The sequence below is a fragment of the Pisolithus orientalis genome, assembly GCF_024613125.1.
Source record: "Pisolithus orientalis strain OTSU chromosome Unknown F5J12scaffold_130, whole genome shotgun sequence".
NCBI lineage: Eukaryota > Fungi > Basidiomycota > Agaricomycetes > Boletales > Pisolithaceae > Pisolithus > Pisolithus orientalis.
Genome location: NW_026260911.1, coordinates 19,061 through 44,970, shown reverse-complemented (window position 1 = coordinate 44,970; position 25,910 = coordinate 19,061). Strand labels below are relative to the sequence as shown.

Genomic DNA, 25,910 nt, shown 5'->3' with positions numbered 1-25,910 from the left:
GTGAAAGCAGACAGGCAGTGAAACGTTGACCCTGGATGTAAATGGCAATGGGAGGTTGTTTGTGAAGTCACAAGTTGAAGTTGTTGACTACACCCTCCATGGAGAAGCACTGTTGATGTCAAATATCATGGACTTTTTTGTCAACACATATGAGGCCAACATTGATAAGGGTTCACACCAATGGGAGAAAGTTGCTGCATCAGTGACAGATGATCAAACTGATTTAATATGAGGTCCAAAATGGCATCAGGGAAAGCCACTTCATAAATGTGTCTAATATCTCAAATCTCATCCAAAATACAAGAGCAAATATTGTATCATGCAGAGCCCACATCACAATACCCTCCCTAACTTCATTGGACAATATTTCCCATCATGCGATGACAAAGATCAGCAGTCATTCTATTATGCATCCATGCTCATGCTACTACAGCCATGGAGAAACCTCCAAATTGATCTGAAAGATCCCAGCAAGACATGGGAAGAAGCCTTCAACATGTTCTGCTCAACAGCATTGCCAAGAGATCACTGTATCATTTCAAGTATCCAGTACTTTCATCTTTGCAGTTCATTTGCACTCAAGGGGTGAGGGTGGTAAGTGATCTAATGTATTGTGTGGGATGTAGTAGCCACATGCATGAGTGGGTATTGAGTCTATGCTGAATGGGTGAAAGTGCACAGCACTTTCTGGCTGTGGGACTATGAAGCTGGTGGAAGAGCATCAGCTGTGGGGGTGGGTGGGAGTCTGGCTGAGCACATGATGCTTGTTGGAGGCTCCTGCAGTCCATGGCAGATGAGGGTGAGCATGTCAGTGCAGAAGATGAGGAGGTCATCCTGTGGTTTGCTAACTCAAAGGTGACCAACAAGGGAGTGGAGTGAGGGTGAAAAAGGAGTGTAAGGAGCTGCAAATCCTGACAAGTGACTGGGATGGCCATTGGCATCAAGAGCAAGAGACAATGCCTCGCTTTGGCCATTCCCACAAAGACATTATTCTATCACTATGTTGTGCCTCCTTACATGATAGAATCTCAATCTTTGCAGTTTGTTCATGCTCAAGGGGTGAGGGTGGTAAGTGATCTAATGCATTGTGTGGGATGCAGTAGCTACATGCATGAGTGGGTATTGAGTCTACACTGAATGGGCAAAAGTGTGCAGCACTTTCCAGCCATGGGACTATGAAGTTGGCAGAAGAGCATCAGCTGCAGATCCGATTGGCTGTTGGTTGCCTGACATGCCAATCTGACAGTTGAATGCCCAGCTGGTAGGAGGGTAGCTCATGGGGCATGCTTGGTTCATGGTTGGACAGGGGGGCATCACTGGCCATGTGAATTCTGATGTGGTGCTGGGGGGCATGGCTTGTATGTATGGGGCTAGGATCTGATTGTGCTTGCATAGGTAGAGTTGAGACACATCACTTGCCCATCTTCCTTTGACTTTCATCATGTTGAAGGGGACACCTCTGAGTAGGTATTCCAGTGTAGCCCCAATTCTGATGCTGTGCCCATGCATTGCTTCACAGCCCACTGCTTTGGCTGCTGACTTCAACCATTGCAGGAATGTGGAGCATGTGAGTGGTTTGTGTTTGTGGCTCTCTTTGTAAGCAAATAGGGGACCATCAATGGGAGGGGAGTTGTTTGCAGATGAGCTTTGAAGGCTGCTTGTGGGTCTGAAGTACCATTCTGTAGGCAGGGGTATTCTGTATGGGTATTTGAGTGGAAAGGGTGATAGCAGAGTTTATGATTAAGGCATTAGAAGGAAGGAGTAGCTGTTCAGCAGCTAGTTCTGAATCACTGGATGACAGGGGGCCATACTAGATAAGCTAATACTGTGCCTGTATAGCACAACATAGGGTCACTAGACCCTCAAGCACTTAAAGCAATGAAAAAAAAAACACCCAGACCTGGCTGACTTGGAACCTGGTAGTACTGGGAAACCATGTCTCCCTCCTTTGTCAATACCTCAAGACAATGGCATTGACAGGGAAAGACAAGCTGATCCCTCATGCCCTGGATGGCATCACCAGCAACATCTTGGTGCAGGACCTGGCCTTGGCATGGCCATTTGCAGAGATTGCAGCCAAGGCATGTTTCCCATACAAGCCAGAGGTGGTGGAGCTGTATTGCAACCACATTTTTGTCAACTACAATTGCCTCTTTGACTCCAAATACCTGTCAACCATCATGAGCAAGCACAGCCTTGCCATCATGCACTTTGGGCTGACCATCAACTTGTGGCAACACATCCAAACAGCATGGAAACAAAAACTTGGCTGTGCAGTGGAGGATGTGATAGAGATGGACAGGGATGACAATGTGGAAGCCCTGCAGGCAGGCCATAGTCAGTCTACTGAAAACTAAGTGTATGGCATCAGTGTAGAAGCTCTGGCTGGAGCTGCAGAGGATATGCTACCTGCATACCTCAATGCCAGCATGGAATGGAAAAGGCACTGCCAGGTGCCAGTCAGTGGCCAGTCAGCATCATACAAGACTGCATGGACACATGTGCCATCCCCACCCCCACCTGCACCAGAGCCAAGGGGAAAACAAGTGACTGGTTGCCTATTCCATGCCAATGGAGGCAATCCAAAAGGCCATGGTAGATGCAGTGGTGGCCAAACTGCCATCCACAGATGAGATTGCCACCAAGGTAATGGACAAGCTGATGCCTGCATTGAAGGGAATGTTGCAGTAGGTGCTTCGATCCACCACAGGAGGCCCATTGGAGAGGACAGATGAAGGAAAAGGGAAGGAGAGGGAGAAAGAGCAAGGGCAGAGCACCAGTCATGGTTGGTAATACCCATGTCAGATGATTGTCAGAAATTAAATCCAATCTAGCCAGGATCCAGTCTGGAATAAGCAACCAGTCACCTAACTGAGACCTCAGTGATGTTGAACTTGAGCCAAGGGATGACATACATGGTAAGAACACACAAGACATTTGCCAGTAGATGAGTCACCTAACATGGCATTTCACAGACCAGTCTACAGAACCCAGCACAAGTGGTCAGTCAGCTATTTTGGGTCAAGCCCTGCAGGTGATGCAGGGCCTGCTCAAGAACCCATCAGAAACCTGGAAATCAAAGGATCAGCTTGTAGGTTTGCAGATGTGGTGGCACCAGCTGCATATGGGATCCATCACCAAGCCACATTGGGAGAGCAAGCACAGAGAGAATTTGGGCAGAATTGGGGAGATTCCAGAGGGTTTAGCAGGTGGTTGATGGGATGACTGATGTAGGGAGCTGTATACTCCCTGAGGCTGGAACAGGAGTTGGTCACTAACTTCTGCTGGCCTTTGGACACTTTCAGGGTTCTTCCTGCTTGTAACCTTGTGTTGCCTCCCAACCCCTGTCACCTTCAGAGTTTCTCCCAACCTTCAGCATGTTGCCCAGCCATCAATGAGCTGATCTGGAAATTCTGCATTCACCCAGAGTCATCTGGAATTCAGTAGCCAAACCACCCCCAGCCATGTCACCACTCACCCATGTCAGTCACTTTTACAAAAAAACTCTGGTTACCTCTGTCACCCCAAATTCTGCAAGCCAGACTTCATGCCAGTACACTCTGCCCTCTTGTGCTTCCCCCTCCCACTGACTCCACCTTTCACTTGTACATGTAACCTCATTCTGTTGGAAGATACCCCTTACCATTGTCCCATTTTACTCTTGTCTACTACTCACTGGCCCATTTCACATGCACCTGTATTTCCTTGATGTCTGTCATCCTCTCCTTTATTTTCTGGTCTTTTAGTTTTTCTGCCCCACTTTACTCCAACCCATACCTGCTTCCCTTGTACTATATAATTCTGCCATGATGTCAGAAATAAAAAAAACCACCTTTAGAGTCACTATCTGTGTGTGCTCCACAAGTTCAAGAAGTTCTCAGAGTCTAAGTGCATTTATTGAGTCTACAGTGTCTACAGCATCTCCTGTGATCCTCATGTCTCTTGCATCTTCCAACCCTGCACACCTTATTCTGTATCCCCCTCACCTCAAATATACTCTTTTTGCTGCAATTTGGCTTCTCAGAATTTCTTATACCCATCTCACTGTTCCTTGCATGTCCACAACCCCCCAGAATTAAATTCTGTAACCCTCGCACGTATTACCCCACCCCTTCTAGGGTAATCCTTGACTTCTCCTTCCATGCAGCACCCCTTGGGTTGATCCTAGGGAATTCTCCCTTCAGCTTTCCTCTAGTCACATGCTTCCCAGAAGTCATGTCCCACACCAAGGCATGGGGATCATAGCAACCTACCATTGCATTTTACCATCTCACACACCTTTGTCTCTCCAGGTTTCTATCATCCACCACCTGGTCAACATGCATGTCTGATTTTCAGTCACTTCACACTTGCCTTGTGTGATACACTGTCAGTTGCTCTGCCTTTTCCACTGGTACATTGCTCTGAGGGTTGGCATCAGACATCAGACCCCCTGGACAGGTCAGGACCTGCTTACCCCACTTGCAACTGGTAGGGGTTCCCACTCTTTACCACTACCATCATCCTGTGCAAGACAGATACATCAGTGGCTGGTCAACAGACCTTGAACTGGTACTGACCTTGGTGGTTGTCACCTTGCCTTTGCCCTTGGAAGCTTTGGGACCACACTTTCTGGTCAGAATTTCCTTGGGTGGTGGCTATTGGATCAGAATCAAAAATAGGCAACTGGTTGCTTATTTGGGCCAATAACTTACCATCTGTGCCCTAGTGGATCCTTTATGGGCCTTCTTCTGACACTGGAACAGTGTGGAACCCTGTTCATGCATCCTCATGTGTTCCAATCTTGTACAGTGTTATTCTAGCCTGATGTCTCCACCACCACTCCATGCCCACACCTTGTCCCCACTGACCAATCATCTACAGCTGTGTCCTACACCCCTGTCCTGCCTCCCCTACTCCATGTGCCCCCCTTTAAACATGACGATGTCCTTGTTGTCTGTTAGCTCACCACCCAACTCTTTCTGCATGCTGTCTGTTCTTCCCCATTTGACTTCTCCCAATGCTGCCTCTTCCTCTCTTCCAGGTGCTCACCCTTCACTGCCATCATCATTGGTGTCTGTCTCATCATCCTCTTCACTCCTTTCACCATCTGATTTGATTCCTCCATCCACATTCCTTCTCCCTTCCCTTGCTGTCCCTTCCAGTATGTCTTGTTCTGTTTCTGTGCTTTGTAGTCATGCCAGGTATTCTTGTTGATCTACATGTAGTTGTGTTCCTTCTCTTGCTATGAACATGTGTAGTCTTTGTGTGCTGAACTCCCCCAGGACCAGTCTGCCCATTAGAGTTTCTAACCCATATGAGTTTCTTAGTTGTTCAGTGATTCTGTACAGGTGCAACCACTTAGGTAATAGCTTCTGTTTGGTCTTGAAGGTATAGTCTAGGCTGCTCCTGTATACTTGTACCAGTTGTCCTCTGGTGAATGTGACTTCTGCTCCTTGTCTTTGTAGGACACAATGGTTGAATACTTTTTTTCTTTTGATGGCATGTCTGACCATTTTGTTGTACCCATCAAGCTGTTGTTGTGTTGTGTATGCCATGTGTATTGCTGCATCCACTGATGATGGCACTGTGATGCTGTGTGTCAGTGCTGTGTGTTTGGTGTTGATGACCAGTCCCAGTAGGAGTTCTTTGGGGGAGAACTTGAGCAAGGGCAGTATGTGATTGTTCAGCATGTGGACTGCATCGTCAAGGTGATCTGGTCACATTCTTGGTAGTGTTTCCCAGTTGGCTTCAGGGTTGTTGTCTTCTCCTATGTTTGGTGAACATAGTCATTTGAGGACATGTAACAACAGCTTGTTTGTACCTTCCACTAGTCCATTAATCCAAGGTGAGTATGCAGCAATGACATGGTGGGTGCAAGACTACTTAGCACAGTATGCTTTAACTGTTTTGTTGTTGAAGTGGCATCCTCTGTCTGTCATGAATGTTTCTGGCACTGTGAAACTGTTAAAGATAGTTGCTAGGCTGTTTACCATGGTTTTTGCTGTTCCAGTGGTCTTGAACTTCATTACCCAAAGGTGTTGGGAGAACATGTCCAGAAATAGTCTGAGTGTGTGGTATCCTCCTTTGCCTGTTGAGATTGACAGGTAATCACCTACCAGTAGTTCAAATGGGTGCCGTCTTGTTATCGGTTCAAGCAACATGTTTAATTTTGCTGTACTGAAGTTTTTGCACTTTGCACAATTCTGTATTGCTTTCATTATGGCAAGGTCCAGTTTGGGTGCATAGTATTTGTCTGTGAGTGCTAACTTCATCGTGTCCCTTCCCCAGTGTCCTCCTGACTCATGTTGGTGTTTTGCTTCCATGAGTGCCTCTGCTCTTGTGATGCATTCCACCTTGTGTCTCAGCGGTATGCTTGTACCACTGTTTAGCTGCCATAGTTTGCCTTGGTCTACTAGGTACTGCATTGATTTGTGTCTCACTCTGTTGCAATCTCTTATGGGGGTGTTTGTATCAACATTGAGTATTGCATCTATTACTTCCATGAACAATGGTTTGTCTTGGAAGTGTTCTCGTAGTTGCTGATTTTCCTGTGATAGTTTAGTGACCATGAATATGTTGTTCACCAAACCTGATGCCACTTCTGGGTCTGGGCTGACTGTCCAGTCACTGCTGTCTTTGTTCATACAGGCTGTATTGTCCCATTGGTGGCTTGGCCCATCCACTGCTACATTCAGGTGTCCCAGTATGTGTCTTACAGCTATTATGTTGTGCACAACTATGCCATCTCGCCACCTTGCATGTGCAGCCAATATTGAGCTGTTGGACAGGACATCTTTTAATGCTTTGCAGTCAGTTTCAATTTCTATTGGGTATCCCCAAATTATATCTGTGAAGCAGTCCAGACCATATTTTAGTGCTGTGAATTCTAACAGACACAGTTTGTAGTCTCACTCAGCTGATGAGGTTCTTTTGGACACAAATGTGATGGGTACTGTTTGCTCTACTGTTTTGCCATTCAGTGCTTGAACTTTTGTTTTTTGTGTTAGTACCACCCTGAATCCTTCTTGGCATCCATCTGTGGTTATGATGAATGGTGTACCATTGTACTGCAGTGCATGTAGTGGTGGTTGGCTTGTTAGTGCAACCTTCAACCTTAGAAAAGCTTCAGTGCATCTCTGTTCCCATTTATCTGCTAGCTTGTAATTAGTCATTGCCTTTCAGTATGTAGCTTTGGAAATGGGCTTAGGGATGTCCACTTGTTTTGTTAAGTCACATAACAGTCCTTCCACTTTGGCATATCCTTTGATGAGGTCATGGAAGTGCCCTGTGAGCCCTAGAAACAACATTAGGTTGAGTGCATCATTGGGTTGTTTCCAGTTGACGATCACTGTTAGTTTTAATAGGCCCAGCTGTACACCCTGTGGGCCTACTGTAGCCCCCACAAACATTGTTTCTGTCATGAAGAGTTGGCATTTTGTCAGCAATAGCGATAGGCTGTGTTCTCTACACCATTGTAGTATTTGCCTTAGTGTTGCTAACATTCCTTTGAATGTGTCATCGCTGCATCCCCCATCGTCTATGAAGAGTTCCAGGATGCCTTCTGCAAGTTCTTTTTCTAGGCATTGCAAGGCTGTTGCTGAGAACATTGTTGGGGCTCCAGTCCAGCCCATCACCATTCTTGTGTACCAAAAGTAGCCTCTTCCATCAACAAAGAATGTGAAGTATGGCCACCATTTACCTGGGACTTCAATCACATAGAATCCAGATGCAAAATTGAACATGGTGTGAGTCAAAGTGTGGTTCAGTGGTGAAAAACAACCAAAACCAACACAAAAGACAAAAAGAGCGAGTGGTGGTGTGCCTATGCAGTACCTAGATGGTAGAACCTGTTCTTTGGGAGGGTTTTTGCGAGCTACAACACTCAAAGATGACTGCTGAGGGTTGGGGGTGCTCCTGACAAAGAGGGAGCAGGAATGCAAGAGAATGTGACAGGGTAGACTGCTGTCAGCCTACAGAAGGATGGATGATGACTTAATTTGATGTCCTAAGCTGCACTGAGCTCAGGGAGGGCTTGGAGCAAAGTATATTGATGATAGACAAGGATAAGCAAAGTAGATGATAGTTAGACCCTTAATAAAGTCTCAACTATTGAAGCTGCTGAATGAATTACTGAGTGATGATAAAATGTGAGCAAGAGGGGCTCTCTGATGTCTTCTTTTTTTTTTTGCTATCTAAGTACAGTGATTTATATACAGTACAGGGGTGTTGCCCTTGGAAAACAAGGTGCAAACACTTGGTAAGTGATTGGTAACTGATGAGTAAGGAATGTAAGCAATGGGTAATTGTCTTGGAAAGCATTGGTAAGCACTGGTAAGGATTAGCAAGCCAAAAAGCAAAGAATCAGTAAGCAAAGTCAAAAGATTGGTAAGTATTGGCAATAGGTGAGTCAAAGACAGTCAGAACATCAAAGTATGAGTCAAGTGATGTCAGGAACTGGGAAAGCACACTGGAATTGCATTAGGGGGAGGCTGTGCATGTCACATCTCAAAGAGATCGCTTCTAGGCCAAGGTGGGATGACAGAGAGGCAGTGCTGATCTGATGCCAATATAGTACATCCAAAAGTGGACAGGGTGAGTCAGATGTCAACAGGGGTCAAGCTTTGGGGGTCTGTGGGGTGACAGGAGCATAGGGGATCACAACCTTCCCCCCCAAACCATCCTCTCAGTGAAGCAAATAAAAACCTCATGAACAAGGCTCTGTTGGAAGAGAGGATGAAGGGGGAGTGTCTTCTGCTGTATCTTGCAACAAGGAGGCAAGATGTGCATCATACTCATCATGGATGCGATCAGGGAGAGTGGGGAACAGTAGATTATACTGTAGCTGTCACAATCTTGGAAGAATGATGGATGAGACCAGTATGAAGACATTGCAGGGAGCAGGGAGGAAGGATCCATATGCTTCTTGGACTGGAGAGACTGAAATGACCACATAAGACCTTTCCAAGCGAATGACAGACCTGAGGCAACCAAAGAACATCCTCCTAGAGGTCATACTGACAAAAAGAACATGCTGTCCAAGCTGGATGGGCTGAGAGGGCACAGACAAGGGTGGGATGTACCAGGATGCTTCAGGACAGAAGCTGGTAGGAACTCCTGGTAGATATATGTAGCCATGGTCCCTAGCAAAGAGGACAAGTGAAATGACTGATGTAGAGGTGGCCATATCAGAAGAAGTTAGTGAAATGAGCATCTTTTGGAGGGAGTGCTGTAGAAATGTGTGGAGTGTGCAAATCCTTTCCAATTTTGGAAGGTAAGATCATGTGGCTGAGCACTACAAGCAAGTGTGGGAATGGTCTCTGTATCTGCAGAAATGGCAGAGATATGTCAAAAACCAGAATGCCACACATGGGTGCTTAAGAATTTTAGCCAGTGCTTAACTCGCTCCCTTTCTTTTTCTCTGGCACTGATGACTTGTTCTTGTGCAAGGGATGACTGCTGACATTTCTGGCTGTCCTTCTTTGCATTAGGGCTATGGTCTTCATCTCTGTTCATCAGCTGTATCCCTGTCCACCTCACCAAACACCTTTGGTGTGTGACAATGGACATGTACCTGTGACCACTCAGTTGCTGTTGTTCTGCTCTAATGTCTCCTTGGAACATTGGTGGTATTTGTGAAGCCTTGTTTAGTTCTGTGAAGTTTTGTGTTACCCTCCATTTTGGTGCTTCTCCCATTTCTTTCAGTGCAGCTTGCTCTTTTTCCTGTGTGTTCATTTGTTCTTTGAATGGTTGTGGTATGTTTGCTTCCATGCATTGTTGGTTCAGTTCTTGTTGTATGTTGTCAAGTGTCATGCCCTCTGTGGCATCATGGGTTTTCTGTGCAAGAACTGTGGGTGTGACATGTTTGATCTGGGGGATGTTCATGTGTTCAATTAGCCTGGCCTCGAGCATTTGGTCAACCCATTTGTTCATGAACTGCTGTTGTGGGGGGTTCATTGGTCATTGGCATACTATGGTGTTGAACAACACATTGTCTGGTAGGTTCAAGTCGACTTGTGCTCTGGGGATTGGTAGTACTTCACTGATGGAGCATGCAAATACATCTGTGAATTTGGTTAGTAGTTCTATGACCTCTTTCTGTTTGTTTGGTGTTAGATCATTGCTGATCTTGACATGTCTGACAATGTATTCAATGTGCTCAGGTGTGAATGGGTTTGTTTTCCTGGTGAACACATTAGTTCCACTTTCTGTCTTTATCTCCTCTTGTGTTAAATTGTTGCATTCTGTCTCTCTTTGTGGTCATGTTGTGTTGACAAAGTGGTTTCGTAGTACTGCCATGGTGTTGCTGTCTGTGACTGTTACCTCATCTGTTGCATAGTCATGTATTGCTTTGAAGGCTTGTAGTAGTGGTTTCCCAAATAGGAATGACCAGCCCCCTGCACTGTCAAAGACCTTGAAGGTTCCCATTACCTTTGTGTTTTTTATGTTTATTGTGCCTGTCCACATGGCCTCTGATGGAATGATGATTCCATTTGCCATGTGTAGGATTTGTGACAATGGTCTCCATTCTTTTAGCATGTGTTTGACTGCATTGAATGTGCTTGATGACATGGCTCCTGTCATGGCACCATCATCAAACAATGCTTGTACTGTTGTTCCTGTGCCATCCTCATTTTTTAGCATGACTGGGTGTATGAATGGGACAGGTTGACTTGTTTTATCTGCTACATTGCTTCTTCCTTCATGTACTGCTGCAGAGTATAGATTGATGGTTGCTGGCTTGATATGATGTACAGGCAAAGCTGGTGTTATTGTAGTAGATGTGTTGAGGACCTGGGTCAGTGTGCTGTCCATCACAACGACCCTGTCTCATTTCTCTGGTTGTCTAGTGCTACAATTCTGATACTGTACATGGTGCTCCTATTGAACAGACCCAGGACCCTGTTACATAGTGCTCTCCATGCTGTTTCATTGCAGTTTAACCTGGATGAATCTCCTTCTAGCACCAGGCAGTCCCTACTTCCATGTCTGTATGTTCCACACCTGAAACATTCTCTGGAGCATATCATTGTGGTTCCTGGTTTAAGGGGGTATGGTGTGTGTTCTGTAACTTGCACAGTTTCTCTGTGCTTCATGGTCCATGATGCCAGTTGGGACAGGTACCTCCTCTGGCCCTCTTTGTCATCAGGGTGGTGCAGAAGCTGCTCCAGTCCCTTCCATACTGTTTCCTTTAGTTCTTCTGTTGGCAGGGCATACTGCATGTTGCATCTTGGTATCTGCTGTAGTGTGAATCATGAGCTGGGGGATGTTGTTGAGGGCGAGGTTCTTGGCACAGTACAGGGCACTGCAACCTGCCTGATTGTGAGGTGTTGGAGTTGTGCTGTGATGTCTGCCATTGTTGCTCTTTTCACTGCTTCCAGCTTCTGTAGTAGCTTCTGCTCTCACTCCTCCTCTCTCTTCTTTCTCTCTTCTATCTCCTCACATTCCTGTTTCAGCTTCAATGTATTCAGCTTCTTGACATTGTCCATGAACATTTTCCAATTCATGTATTCATCATCTAGTAGTTTCCTGATTGCTTGTGGGAGCTGGTTCTTGACCTGCCATATTAATGTGGACCCTCCCTCAATCTTTGCTAGTCTTGTGAGCTCCATGGCCTCATCCACCCACCTTACATGTGACCATACCTTCTGCTGGCCCACTGTCTGGATTATTCCAATGTCTTCTTTGAGCATTTTGTGTGACAGTAGTTCCATTTGGTATTCCTCTGATGTTTGGGATGTGCTCTTCAGTGTGGGCCATCTGTTGTTGAACACCTTAGTCAGCTCATCCCAGCTGGCTAACTGTGTTGTCATGAGGTCCTCATACCAATGCTTGGCTGGTGAGCCTGTTCTGAGGTAGTTGGCTAGTGCTTTGATCTTCTGTGTGTCAGTTGAGAGTGGGTTGAGGAATAGCATGCTGCAGTTGAATGCTTTGATGAAGTTGCTTGGGTTTTCTGCCTCTGTGTGGTCTCCATAGAAGAGGGGAACTGCTTCTGCCATCACTCTTGGGCATCCTGTTGATGGTGTTGGCTGTGGGACTGGTGGGGGTAATGAGGGTGGGGGTACTGCTGGTGACAGGGTTGGGAGTGTTGTTGGTGTGTATGGTGGTGGTAGGGCTTGGACTGAGAGTGCTCTCTCCCTTTGGCAGATTATTGTTGCTGACAAAGTCAGTGGGGTTTGTAGTGGTAGTGTGGGGAACACTGTGTAGGAGTCATCCTCTCCTGGGTACTCTGGGGAGTTTGTTCTGGTTGGAGGAATTCTGCAGGTTGAGGCTTGTTCCTGGGGTGATGACAGTGTGTTTTCCAGTGTCTGTGGGACCAATGGAAGCAAGTAGTCACTGGTGATACATCAGGCATGTGCAAAGTCATGAAGTGACCCTGTGCATTGCATGGTTGGTTTCTGTTAGGCAGATTGGTAGCAGTGTGGTGGTTGTTTCTAAACTTGTTACTTAGCTCATTCTTTTGTATTCTTCTACACATGTGCTCTGTGTGGTTGCCTTGCATTCATTTCATGGTAGTTTGTTGCTGTTTTTGTGTGGTATTGTGGTGCAGTGTTATGGTATGGTGTTGTGGTGCAGTGTTGCAGTGCGGTGTTATGGTGCTTGGGTTGAATCCACTCTCTTCACCATGTGGAACAGTGTGGAATCCTGTTCATGCATCCTCATGTGTTCTGATCTTGTACAGTGTTATTCTAGCCTGACATCTCTACTGCCACTCTGTGCCCACACCTTGTCCCCACTGACCAATCATCTACAGCTGTGTCCTACACCCCTGTCCTGCCTCCCCTACTCCAACACTTGCTCTGTGACTTGAAATCATGTCATGTCAGCAATCACCATGGAATCCAAGTCAACAGTGAGTGCTTTACCACTGCCTCTGAGACCCCTCCAGTTTCCATTCCTGCAGTCTCTTCCACTTCATCCTGGTGTCCATGTTTCTACATTGATATCAGTTGTTAGTGACACGTACATGCCTCATGTGGACCATAACCTACCTTAGAATTTTTCTTGGGGCTCTTCTTGCCACCACTCTTCTGCAATGGTCAGAAATGATAAGTGACCAGTTGCTTATTTTTGGATGATGCCACCTTACCTGTTTGACAACCATCTTTCCCCCCTCTTCACCCTCAGGAGCAGTCACCTATGAGGTGTTGACAAGAATAAGTGACTGGTTGCTTGTTTATGGGTGATGTGAACTTACATGTTTGACATCCATCTCTCCCCCTTCTTCACCCTTGGGTGCAGTCACCTATGAGGTGTCAACAAGAATAGGCAACTTGTCACTTGTTTATGGGTGATGTGAACTTACCTGTTTGACATCCATCTCTCCCCCTTCTTCACCCTCAGGTGCAGTTGCCTATGGGTGTTGACAAGAATAAGTGACTGGTTGCTTGTGGGAGGTGAGAGAGAGAAAAAAAACTCACCTTTGTTGCCTTCCTTGCTGCTAACCTTTTGTGGGCAGCAGTAGACTGGGCATGTGAGAGATTGATGGCTGCAGCCACATCTGTTCCAGTGGAAACACCCTGAAAAGATGGTCAAAATAAGCAACTGGTTGCTTGTCAGAGGTTCCATGTCACTTACAGTGGGTCTGGGGGGCTGGGAAAGTTGTGACATGACATGATACACATGCAAGTCAGTGTGGTTTCCTGGAGATGAGGTATGCCACAACTTACCTGGGGCACAGCAGTCCTTTTGCCAGACTTGCTGTTGTTGTTGTTGGATGCAGGCAGGGGAGAGAAATAAGCAACCAGTCACTTATTTTTCCAATGACTTTGACTTACCTTGGTCTGATTTTGGTTGGTGCTGGACATGATTTTGTTATTTGTATCTGTTTGTACTTAATCCAAATGCAGTAGGTGGTGGTTCAAGTTCAAGATGCAAAAGTTACACAGCCACCAATCTGACCTTGGTATATACTTGTTTGTTGATTATATAATGCTGTGACTTCCATATTTGGACATTAAATAATCAATCAATGAACTATGTGAAAGTGGTGCTATTTATTGCTTATGTAATCAATTAAGTAAGCCATGCTGGCTTGGGTGTGCACCCAATGGTTGTGGGCATGCCCCACAAAAAAAAATAGGTGACTGGTTGCTTATCTTGGGTATGTACACTGGCATTTTGGTTGTCATACCTGTCCAGAGTTGGACTGGCTCATGTGTGCACCTCACAGTTGTTGGTATGCCCCATGGTCATAAGTGACTGGTCACTTATCTTGATACACCAGCATTTTGGTTGATGCTTCTGACCAGAGTTGGTGTCCTTCTTGAAGAGAGGGACAAAGAGATATGATGCAAGGAGCAGAAACTGGTGATGAGCATCATGACCACAATGTACTTTATGTGTCATGACAGTGCAAGTTGAGTGGCAAAACTCACATGCCTGACCATCTGCTAGTGTTCATATGCTGCTTGGCTGCTTGTGTAATCCTCTGATGACCATATTGTCCAATCATGCAATATTTTTCCCATTTCTACTAATGCCCCATGCACCAGCAATGGACAAGCAACCAGTCACATGTCAAGCCAGGGCCCATGGCAATGGGTCCAGTGGTATGGCTGCCCACATACTTGCCATTCACCCTCCCTGATCTAGCTGTGAAGATGGAGGGGTTCCACTGTTGCCTGGTGGCACAGATCAGCTATCAGCTGTGTGATTGCTGCAGTATGGAGAGTTCCACTTCCTGACATGCCATGTCTGTGAAATGGCATTAAGAGCAGGAGAGGTCAAGAGCCATCTGGCAAAGATCCATGGTAGACAGGCAACCTACAGTGACATGACCTTGAAGCTGGCCATGGCATCACTGGAGGTGACAGAACAGCTGCCCACTGGTATCACTGGGCCTAGAACCATTGTCCATGGTCTAAAGGTCATTGAGGCCATGGCTTGCAGTCACTGTGACTTTTTGTCCAGGTCAACAGAGCATCTACAGAAACATGACTCCAGAGATCATCCAATGGAAACTAGACCAAAACATTGGAGAGCTTGCAAGGTACAGCATTTGAAAGAAAGCTCAGGGGAATTGCAGGCATTCTGGGAGGTTGAGGATGCAGACAAGCAGAGCCAACCAACAGCCAGACAGGTACTGGTGGACTCACTGCTCAAAGAACTGGAGCCCACACTAGAGGTGGTCCAATCACCACCAGATGGTCACATGGTCAGCCCTTGGTTGTTGCAACCAGTGGCATGAACACCTTGCTGGCAAGAACATCAAACAGCAGTGTGGCCTGGTCATGTTACCCAAGGCAGATGATGGTCTCATTCTTGGACTGAAGGAGGTGGTTCAAGCATACTATCAAAAGGCCCTCAGTCTGCTGGAGCACACAGGAGAGATTGTCTGGAAAAGGTTGAATTCCCCCAATGCCATGAAAAGGTAAGCAGCCATGCATGCACAGATAAGCAACTGGTTGCTTATTCCTTCCCAGTGGCCTGTCCAACACACCCTTCCACAAGCACCTGTACAAGTCAACCATGAAACAGTACATCATCCCAGTGGTGATTCTGCTGGCAATGTTGATCAGACAACAGTACAGTGGAGAGCCATTCTCTGGTTCAAATCCCAAGCTGTTAGATCTCTTGGCAGTGCTTTGCATTGGTCAAGAAAACACAGAAGCATTGTCACTCATCCATGAGTTGCTGTTCCAGCTCTGGAGCACAGCATGGAAGCATCAAGGAGACAGGGACATTGTGGATCCAACAGAAAGGTGTCTTGCCCTGATGACTCTCAGTGAAGATGGTGCCTTCAAAGAGCCACATCAAGTCACCCCAATCATAGCCAGATTGGAGTACTGCATGTGACTCACCTTTCTCATGGAGATCCACAGTTGCATGGAGTCAGACCCACAGAAGGATGAAGAGGAGCACTGTTCACACCTGGAGAGCTTCTTTGTGGAGAATACCCAATATACTTTCTCCTGTCTGCATTCCCTGCAACACAGAGTGACTTCCCTGGCCTTGGACACCATGAGCCTTCCTCAAGTGTGGTGGACAGACACCAAGACCTGGAAGACCATGTTGTACAGAGGGGAGCAGGTGGACTTTGCTGATCTCTGCAAGGTCTTTGAAGGGACAGAGGTCAAGCTGGTAGAGGCATGGGAATGGGGGATCCTGATGGGCCATGACATCAGAGCAGACTATGACAAGATTGCAGAGGACTTGGTCAACAAAGATGTTGGCTACTCCTTCCTTTCTGATGTCAGAAATCCACAGCTTGCAGGTAGGGATAGGCTGGTGAAGCACTTCCTAGAAGACAAGGACACATTTGCCCACTTTGCCATGATCAGGCAGGGAGCCATCATATGGAACACTGGTGCCCTTCAAGCATGGTTGAAGAAGTATGCAGAGCTGCAAAGCTTGAAGAAAAGTAATGTAAGAGATTTCCAGTGCCATGTGGGTGTCCACCCTTCTGACATGCAGTACAGAAGGCATGGGTTGAAGTGCAGTGGTTCTACAGCAGGAGTGATCTAGGAGACAAAAAGTGAGCCAGCTGTCATTGAGTTCCTAGTAGGTCTGCTGGATATTGGGATGATGTCTGCCAGTTTCAATCTCCCCTGCCCCAAGCATGCAATGGACCTCTTCGACTGTCCCTTGTTCAAAGGCTTGGGCAATTAGATCTGGATCAAAGGTCTTGGCCCATGGGATGCAATAGCAGAATGTGTTGGAATCCTGCTCAATGTCACACAGAAAATACACCCCAGCCTCATACATGAGGGGTTTTGTGACAGCATCTGGATCATCTGAGTCATCATCTTCATCCAACAAGATGTGGGCACAGGATTGTTTTGCAAGGCCAAGAGTATGATAATTAGGAGTTCAATGAGCACCATTGAGGATCCAGATTGCAATGGCACCTAGAGCAAGGCAGTTCTCAGATACACGATGCCTTGCTGGTGTGTGGCAGAAATTGTTGATGACATTGTGAATGGCACCCAGACAGAGCCATTTGAAATACCTGACAATGATGTTAAGGTACAGAAATGGTTATGCTGGCATAAGACACTTACCACCAGAGGCAAGCAGGAAGTTGAACCATGGTTTCATTGATGAGCCATCATGGAAAGTCAGCCAATGTGATTTGGGCATTGTTCAAGGGCACCCTGACTTCCAAGTGGGCACAACCACACTGTGGAGTGGGATCCCCAGTGATGCCATCACCTGTGCAAGTGAAGAGAATTTTTGCCTGACAGTCAAGGTCCTCCAACAAACAATCAAGTCAGGAAACTGAGATCAGTTCACAGGGTTTTCAAGGACAAAATATCCCATCATGGAGTTGATAAGATACAGCCTTCTCAGTGGTGTAAGCTTGGATATATTTGATGATGCAAGAGTGCCTGTTGGGAGTCCAGCAGAAACCAGTGGTGTCCTTAAGATGCATGTGATGGTCCTCATAATACTGGCTGCTGCATTCAAGTACATCTGCAGCATTTTCAAGATCAGGTATGAGGTGCTCAATGATGTCAACATGGCCATTGTGTCACCATGTGACAGCTTTCTCAGGATTGCCAAACTCCAGACCAACATCAATAAGCCACTGCCTGGGATTGATGGATGGCATATGAAGAACACAAGTTAGATCATCCAAAGCATTGACCTGCTCATATGCAGCATTGGCTCCATCTGTGTCATCTGCTGCAATATCCAAGTTATGGACAGTTGCAGCTTTCCAACCACAAAGCTCATGTCTGAAGTATGCATCATTGAAGTAGGGTCGAAGGTCTTTGAGGGTACTGAGATATGAGTTGGCAAACAAGTCAAGAAGATGGGCTGGAAGGTCCAAACTGCCAAGATGGAATCATCCTTGTTGGTTGTGACTAGTGTGAAGGGCAGTATTATAACTGGGAGGCCAATGGGTGGCCTGGTTAGGCATGAATCATCAAATTGTGGGAAGCAAGCATCAGTTGTAAATCAATTTGAGATTGGCTGAAGAAATCTTGGGTGAGTCAAACATGTGATACATACATGGAAAGAAGACATGAATGATGGAGCAATTTGCAACCTTGCCAAATGCAAGGTTGGGTATTTTGTGCATTGGCACATACACTACTTGATCCTAAGATAAGATGGATGTGTTAGGGCAATGGGATTCAAGGTCTTGGGATTGGTAAGGGCAACTCACCTGTGAATTGATAGCTGGTGCAGTCACATGGTTATTTATTGTCAGAGTATCCCTGAAGGAAGGGGCAGGCCAAACTGTCAAGGGAACCCTATAAGGGAGTGTTTTGGTTGTGCCAATCAGGGAATCATAATCACAAGTGATGGTGATGTCCTGGATATCCTGTATGCCTTGTAAGACATTGAGGGTGACATTCCACTGGTCATCCAAGTCCACCCCATCCCAGCCAGCAAGGGCAAACTTGAGAAACTTGAGAGCTTGTTCTCTGTTTTCCTTGGCCCTATCCCAGTACTCCAAACCCTGTCTGACCCACTGGTGCAAAGTCAATTGAACTGGATTGCATTCACAGTCATCAGGATAGAGACACATGTTGGAGATGTTTGTGACCAGTAAGCTGATGGTGCAAAGAGGGGGGGGGGTCCAAGAGGCAGAAAGCTTGCACCAAAGACATTGATGAGATGATATATAGCTGATTTGATTTCTGGGTTGACTTAAGTGAGTTGATTGCCCTGAACTAGAAATCAGCTGGCATGACAGGATCATCAGCATCATGACAAAATAAGCAAACAAGTCAAATATAATGCACTAAATGGTGCTTGTGAACTAATAAGTGTCAAGCATAAGCATGACAGATGTCATTACATTACATTATGTTATGTTATGTTATGTTATATGGTATGAATTGGATATTAGTAATGATGAACTGAGAAGATAGTGATTGGGGTGAGTCTAGTGGAAGAATATACAGGCCCAGTGTCACACACCAAAGGTGTTTGGTGAGGTGGACAGGGATACAGCTGATGAACAGAGATGAAGACCATAGCCCTAATGCAAAGAAGGACAGCCAGAAATGTCAGCAGTCATCCCTTGCACAAGAACAAGTCATCAGTGCCAGAGAAAAAGAAAGGGAGCGAGTTAAGCACTGGCTAAAATTCTTAAGCACCCATGTGTGGCATTCTGGTTTTTGACATATCTCTGCCATTTCTGCAGATACAGAGACCATTCCCACACTTGCTTGTAGTGCTCAGCCACATGATCTTACCTTCCAAAATTGGAAAGGATTTGCACACTCCACACATTTCTACAGCACTCCCTCCAAAAGATGCTCATTTCACTAACTTCTTCTGATATGGCCACCTCTACATCAGTCATTTCACTTGTCCTCTTTGCTAGGGACCATGGCTACATATATCTACCAGGAGTTCCTACCAGCTTCTGTCCTGAAGCATCCTGGTACATCCCACCCTTGTCTGTGCCCTCTCAGCCCATCCAGCTTGGACAGCATGTTCTTTTTGTCAGTATGACCTCTAGGAGGATGTTCTTTGGTTGCCTCAGGTCTGTCATTCGCTTGGAAAGGTCTTATGTGGTCATTTCAGTCTCTCCAGTCCAAGAAGCATATGGATCCTTCCTCCCTGCTCCCTGCAATGTCTTCATACTGGTCTCATCCATCATTCTTCCAAGATTGTGACAGCTACAGTATAATCTACTGTTCCCCACTCTCCCTGATCGCATCCATGATGAGTATGATGCACATCTTGCCTCCTTGTTGCAAGATACAGCAGAAGACACTCCCCCTTCATCCTCTCTTCCAACAGAGCCTTGTTCATGAGGTTTTTATTTGCTTCACTGAGAGGATGGTTTGGGGGGGAAGGTTGTGATCCCCTATGCTCCTGTCACCCCACAGACCCCCAAAGCTTGACCCCTGTTGACATCTGACTCACCCTGTCCACTTTTGGATGTACTATATTGGCATCAGATCAGCACTGCCTCTCTGTCATCCCACCTTGGCCTAGAAGCGATCTCTTTGAGATGTGACATGCACAGCCTCCCCCTAATGCAATTCCAGTGTGCTTTCCCAGTTCCTGACATCACTTGACTCATACTTTGATGTTCTGACTGTCTTTGACTCACCTATTGCCAATACTTACCAATCTTTTGACTTTGCTTACTGATTCTTTGCTTTTTGGCTTGCTAATCCTTACCAGTGCTTACCAATGCTTTCCAAGACAATTACCCATTGCTTACATTCCTTACTCATCAGTTACCAATCACTTACCAAGTGTTTGCACCTTGTTTTCCAAGGGCAACACCCCTGTACTGTATATAAATCACTGTACTTAGATAGCAAAAAAAAAAAGAAGACATCAGAGAGCCCCTCTTGCTCACATTTTATCATCACTCAGTAATTCATTCAGCAGCTTCAATAGTTGAGACTTTATTAAGGGTCTAACTATCATCTACTTTGCTTATCCTTGTCTATCATCAATATACTTTGCTCCAAGCCCTCCCTGAGCTCAGTGCAGCTTAGGACATCAAATTAAGTCATCATCCATCCTTCTGTAGGCTGACAGCAGTCTACCCTGTCACATTCTCTTGCATTCCTGCTCCCTCTTTGTCAGGAGCACCCCCAACCCTCAGCAGTCATCTTTGAGTGTTGTAGCTCGCAAAAACCCTCCCAAAGAACAGGTTCTACCATCTAGGTACTGCATAGGCACACCACCACTCGCTCTTTTTGTCTTTTGTGTTGGTTTTGGTTGTTTTTCACCACTGAACCACACTTTGACTCACACCATGTTCAATTTTGCATCTGGATTCTATGTGATTGAAGTCCCAGGTAAATGGTGGCCATACTTCACATTCTTTGTTGATGGAAGAGGCTACTTTTGGTACACAAGAATGGTGATGGGCTGGACTGGAGCCCCAACAATGTTCTCAGCAACAGCCTTGCAATGCCTAGAAAAAGAACTTGCAGAAGGCATCCTGGAACTCTTCATAGACGATGGGGGATGCAGCGATGACACATTCAAAGGAATGTTAGCAACACTAAGGCAAATACTACAATGGTGTAGAGAACACAGCCTATCGCTATTGCTGACAAAATGCCAACTCTTCATGACAGAAACAATGTTTGTGGGGGCTACAGTAGGCCCACAGGGTGTACAGCTGGGCCTATTAAAACTAACAGTGATCGTCAACTGGAAACAACCCAATGATGCACTCAACCTAATGTTGTTTCTAGGGCTCACAGGGCACTTCCATGACCTCATCAAAGGATATGCCAAAGTGGAAGGACTGTTATGTGACTTAACAAAACAAGTGGACATCCCTAAGCCCATTTCCAAAGCTACATACTGAAAGGCAATGACTAATTACAAGCTAGCAGATAAATGGGAACAGAGATGCACTGAAGCTTTTCTAAGGTTGAAGGTTGCACTAACAAGCCAACCACCACTACATGCACTGCAGTACAATGGTACACCATTCATCATAACCACAGATGGATGCCAAGAAGGATTCAGGGTGGTACTAACACAAAAAACAAAAGTTCAAGCACTGAATGGCAAAACAGTAGAGCAAACAGTACCCATCACATTTGTGTCCAAAAGAACCTCATCAGCTGAGTGAGACTACAAACTGTGTCTGTTAGAATTCACAGCACTAAAATATGGTCTGGACTGCTTCACAGATATAATTTGGGGATACCCAATAGAAATTGAAACTGACTGCAAAGCATTAAAAGATGTCCTGTCCAACAGCTCAATATTGGCTGCACATGCAAGGTGGCGAGATGGCATAGTTGTGCACAACATAATAGCTGTAAGACACATACTGGGACACCTGAATGTAGCAGTGGATGGGCCAAGCCACCAATGGGACAATACAGCCTGTATGAACAAAGACAGCAGTGACTGGACAGTCAGCCCAGACCCAGAAGTGGCATCAGGTTTGGTGAACAACATATTCATGGTCACTAAACTATCACAGGAAAATCAGCAACTACGAGAACACTTCCAAGACAAACCATTGTTCATGGAAGTAATAGATGCAATACTCAATGTTGATACAAACACCCCCATAAGAGATTGCAACAGAGTGAGACACAAATCAATGCAGTACCTAGTAGACCAAGGCAAACTATGGCAGCTAAACAGTGGTACAAGCATACCGCTGAGACACAAGGTGGAATGCATCACAAGAGCAGAGGCACTCATGGAAGCAAAACACCAACATGAGTCAGGAGGACACTGGGGAAGGGACACGATGAAGTTAGCACTCACAGACAAATACTATGCACCCAAACTGGACCTTGCCATAATGAAAGCAATACAGAATTGTGCAAAGTGCAAAAACTTCAGTACAGCAAAATTAAACATGTTGCTTGAACCGATAACAAGACGGCACCCATTTGAACTACTGGTAGGTGATTACCTGTCAATCTCAACAGGCAAAGGAGGATACCACACACTCAGACTATTTCTGGACATGTTCTCCCAACACCTTTGGGTAATGAAGTTCAAGACCACTGGAACAGCAAAAACCATGGTAAACAGCCTAGCAACTATCTTTAACAGTTTCACAGTGCCAGAAACATTCATGACAGACAGAGGATGCCACTTCAACAACAAAACAGTTAAAGCATACTGTGCTAAGTAGTCTTGCACCCACCATGTCATTGCTGCATACTCACCTTGGATTAATGGACTAGTGGAAGGTACAAACAAGCTGTTGTTACATGTCCTCAAATGACTATGTTCACCAAACATAGGAGAAGACAACAACCCTGAAGCCAACTGGGAAACACTACCAAGAATGTGACCAGATCACCTTGACGATGCAGTCCACATGCTGAACAATCACATACTGCCCTTGCTCAAGTTCTCCCCCAAAGAACTCCTACTGGGACTGGTCATCAACACCAAACACACAGCACTGACACACAGCATCACAGTGCCATCATCAGTGGATGCAGCAATACACATGGCATACACAACACAACAACAGCTTGATGGGTACAACAAAATGGTCAGACATGCCATCAAAAGAAAAAAAGTATTCAACCATTGTGTCCTACAAAGACAAGGAGCAGAAGTCACATTCACCAGAGGACAACTGGTACAAGTATACAGGAGCAGCCTAGACTATACCTTCAAGACTAAACAGAAGCTATTACCTAAGTGGTTGCACCTGTACAGAATCACTGAACAACTAAGAAACTCATATGGGTTAGAAACTCTAATGGGCAGACTGGTCCTGGGGGAGTTCAGCACACAAAGACTACACATGTTCATAGCAAGAGAAGGAACACAACTACATGTAGATCAACAAGAATACCTGGCATGACTACAAAGCACAGAAACAGAACAAGACATACTGGAAGGGACAGCAAGGGAAGGGAGAAGGAATGTGGATGGAGGAATCAAATCAGATGGTGAAAGGAGTGAAGAGGATGATGAGACAGACACCAATGATGATGGCAGTGAAGGGTGAGCACCTGGAAGAGAGGAAGAGGCAGCATTGGGAGAAGTCAAATGGGGAAGAACAGACAGCATGCAGAAAGAGTTGGGTGGTGAGCTAACAGACAACAAGGACATCGTCATGTTTAAAGGGGGGCACATGGAGTAGGGGAGGCAGGACAGGGGTGTAGGACACAGCTGTAGATGATTGGTCAGTGGGGACAAGGTGTGGGCATGGAGTGGTGGTGGAGACATCAGGCTAGAATAACACTGTACAAGATTGGAACACATGAGGATGCATGAACAGGGTTCCACACTGTTCCAGTGTCAGAAGAAGGCCCATAAAGGATCCACTAGGGCACAGATGGTAAGTTATTGGCCCAAATAAGCAACCAGTTGCCTATTTTTGATTCTGATCCAATAGCCACCACCCAAGGAAATTCTGACCAGAAAGTGTGGTCCCAAAGCTTCCAAGGGCAAAGGCAAGGTGACAACCACCAAGGTCAGTACCAGTTCAAGGTCTGTTGACCAGCCACTGATGTATCTGTCTTGCACAGGATGATGGTAGTGGTAAAGAGTGGGAACCCCTACCAGTTGCAAGTGGGGTAAGCAGGTCCTGACCTGTCCAGGGGGTCTGATGTCTGATGCCAACCCTCAGAGCAATGTACCAGTGGAAAAGGCAGAGCAACTGACAGTGTATCACACAAGGCAAGTGTGAAGTGACTGAAAATCAGACATGCATGTTGACCAGGTGGTGGATGATAGAAACCTGGAGAGACAAAGGTGTGTGAGATGGTAAAATGCAATGGTAGGTTGCTATGATCCCCATGCCTTGGTGTGGGACATGACTTCTGGGAAGCATGTGACTAGAGGAAAGCTGAAGGGAGAATTCCCTAGGATCAACCCAAGGGGTGCTGCATGGAAGGAGAAGTCAAGGATTACCCTAGAAGGGGTGGGGTAATACGTGCGAGGGTTACAGAATTTAATTCTGGGGGGTTGTGGACATGCAAGGAACAGTGAGATGGGTATAAGAAATTCTGAGAAGCCAAATTGCAGCAAAAAGAGTATATTTGAGGTGAGGGGGATACAGAATAAGGTGTGCAGGGTTGGAAGATGCAAGAGACATGAGGATCACAGGAGATGCTGTAGACACTGTAGACTCAATAAATGCACTTAGACTCTGAGAACTTCTTGAACTTGTGGAGCACACACAGATAGTGACTCTAAAGGTGGTTTTTTTATTTCTGACATCATGGCAGAATTATATAGTACAAGGGAAGCAGGTATGGGTTGGAGTAAAGTGGGGCAGAAAAACTAAAAGACCAGAAAATAAAGGAGAGGATGACAGACATCAAGGAAATACAGGTGCATGTGAAATGGGCCAGTGAGTAGTAGACAAGAGTAAAATGGGACAATGGTAAGGGGTATCTTCCAACAGAATGAGGTTACATGTACAAGTGAAAGGTGGAGTCAGTGGGAGGGGGAAGCACAAGAGGGCAGAGTGTACTGGCATGAAGTCTGGCTTGCAGAATTTGGGGTGACAGAGGTAACCAGAGTTTTTTTGTAAAAGTGACTGACATGGGTGAGTGGTGACATGGCTGGGGGTGGTTTGGCTACTGAATTCCAGATGACTCTGGGTGAATGCAGAATTTCCAGATCAGCTCATTGATGGCTGGGCAACATGCTGAAGGTTGGGAGAAACTCTGAAGGTGACAGGGGTTGGGAGGCAACACAAGGTTACAAGCAGGAAGAACCCTGAAAGTGTCCAAAGGCCAGCAGAAGTTAGTGACCAACTCCTGTTCCAGCCTCAGGGAGTATACAGCTCCCTACATCAGTCATCCCATCAACCACCTGCTAAACCCTCTGGAATCTCCCCAATTCTGCCCAAATTCTCTCTGTGCTTGCTCTCCCAATGTGGCTTGGTGATGGATCCCATATGCAGCTGGTGCCACCACATCTGCAAACCTACAAGCTGATCCTTTGATTTCCAGGTTTCTGATGGGTTCTTGAGCAGGCCCTGCATCACCTGCAGGGCTTGACCCAAAATAGCTGACTGACCACTTGTGCTGGGTTCTGTAGACTGGTCTGTGAAATGCCATGTTAGGTGACTCATCTACTGGCAAATGTCTTGTGTGTTCTTACCATGTATGTCATCCCTTGGCTCAAGTTCAACATCACTGAGGTCTCAGTTAGGTGACTGGTTGCTTATTCCAGACTGGATCCTGGCTAGATTGGATTTAATTTCTGACAATCATCTGACATGGGTATTACCAACCATGACTGGTGCTCTGCCCTTGCTCTTTCTCCCTCTCCTTCCCTTTTCCTTCATCTGTCCTCTCCAATGGGCCTCCTGTGGTGGATCGAAGCACCTACTGCAACATTCCCTTCAATGCAGGCATCAGCTTGTCCATTACCTTGGTGGCAATCTCATCTGTGGATGGCAGTTTGGCCACCACTGCATCTACCATGGCCTTTTGGATTGCCTCCATTGGCATGGAATAGGCAACCAGTCACTTGTTTTCCCTTGGCTCTGGTGCAGGTGGGGGTGGGGATGGCACATGTGTCCATGCAGTCTTGTATGATGC

The 25,910-nt window shown here is 46.0% G+C and overlaps 5 protein-coding genes across 5 annotated transcripts; 3 read left to right on the top strand and 2 right to left on the bottom strand.

Annotated features, from left to right (window-relative positions):
* Window positions 1–1,967: 1,967 nt before the first annotated feature.
* F5J12DRAFT_787613 (uncharacterized protein) lies at window positions 1,968–2,793 on the top strand (the record flags this gene model as incomplete). The annotated part of the gene is made up of 4 exons (XM_051743675.1): window positions 1,968–2,337; window positions 2,377–2,546; window positions 2,578–2,646; window positions 2,692–2,793. 4 exons carry the CDS (start codon window positions 1,968–1,970, stop codon window positions 2,791–2,793), a joined length of 711 nt encoding a protein of 236 aa, XP_051594195.1.
* An 8,588-nt stretch (window positions 2,794–11,381) lies between these two features.
* Window positions 11,382–13,787, bottom strand: F5J12DRAFT_899354 (uncharacterized protein; the record flags this gene model as incomplete). The annotated part of the gene is made up of 10 exons (XM_051748165.1): window positions 11,382–12,287; window positions 12,846–12,914; window positions 12,972–13,010; window positions 13,070–13,117; window positions 13,178–13,225; window positions 13,286–13,333; window positions 13,401–13,499; window positions 13,558–13,572; window positions 13,650–13,676; window positions 13,758–13,787. 10 exons carry the CDS (start codon window positions 13,785–13,787, stop codon window positions 11,382–11,384), a joined length of 1,329 nt encoding a protein of 442 aa, XP_051594194.1.
* Window positions 13,788–14,683: 896 nt separating this feature from the next.
* F5J12DRAFT_787610 (uncharacterized protein) lies at window positions 14,684–16,590 on the top strand (the record flags this gene model as incomplete). Its single annotated transcript, XM_051743674.1, has 6 exons — window positions 14,684–15,136; window positions 15,162–15,352; window positions 15,405–15,773; window positions 15,804–16,342; window positions 16,396–16,456; window positions 16,518–16,590. The coding sequence occupies 6 exons, from the start codon at window positions 14,684–14,686 to the stop codon at window positions 16,588–16,590; spliced, it is 1,686 nt and encodes a 561-aa protein (XP_051594193.1).
* Window positions 16,591–17,452: 862 nt separating this feature from the next.
* F5J12DRAFT_787609 (uncharacterized protein) lies at window positions 17,453–18,460 on the bottom strand (the record flags this gene model as incomplete). The annotated part of the gene is made up of 3 exons (XM_051743673.1): window positions 17,453–17,694; window positions 17,938–18,028; window positions 18,095–18,460. The coding sequence occupies 3 exons, from the start codon at window positions 18,458–18,460 to the stop codon at window positions 17,453–17,455; spliced, it is 699 nt and encodes a 232-aa protein (XP_051594192.1).
* Window positions 18,461–23,614: 5,154 nt separating this feature from the next.
* F5J12DRAFT_787608 (uncharacterized protein) lies at window positions 23,615–24,286 on the top strand (the record flags this gene model as incomplete). The annotated part of the gene is made up of 5 exons (XM_051743672.1): window positions 23,615–23,692; window positions 23,750–23,844; window positions 23,883–23,930; window positions 24,077–24,108; window positions 24,138–24,286. 5 exons carry the CDS (start codon window positions 23,615–23,617, stop codon window positions 24,284–24,286), a joined length of 402 nt encoding a protein of 133 aa, XP_051594191.1.
* Between the last annotated feature and the right edge of the window lie 1,624 nt (window positions 24,287–25,910).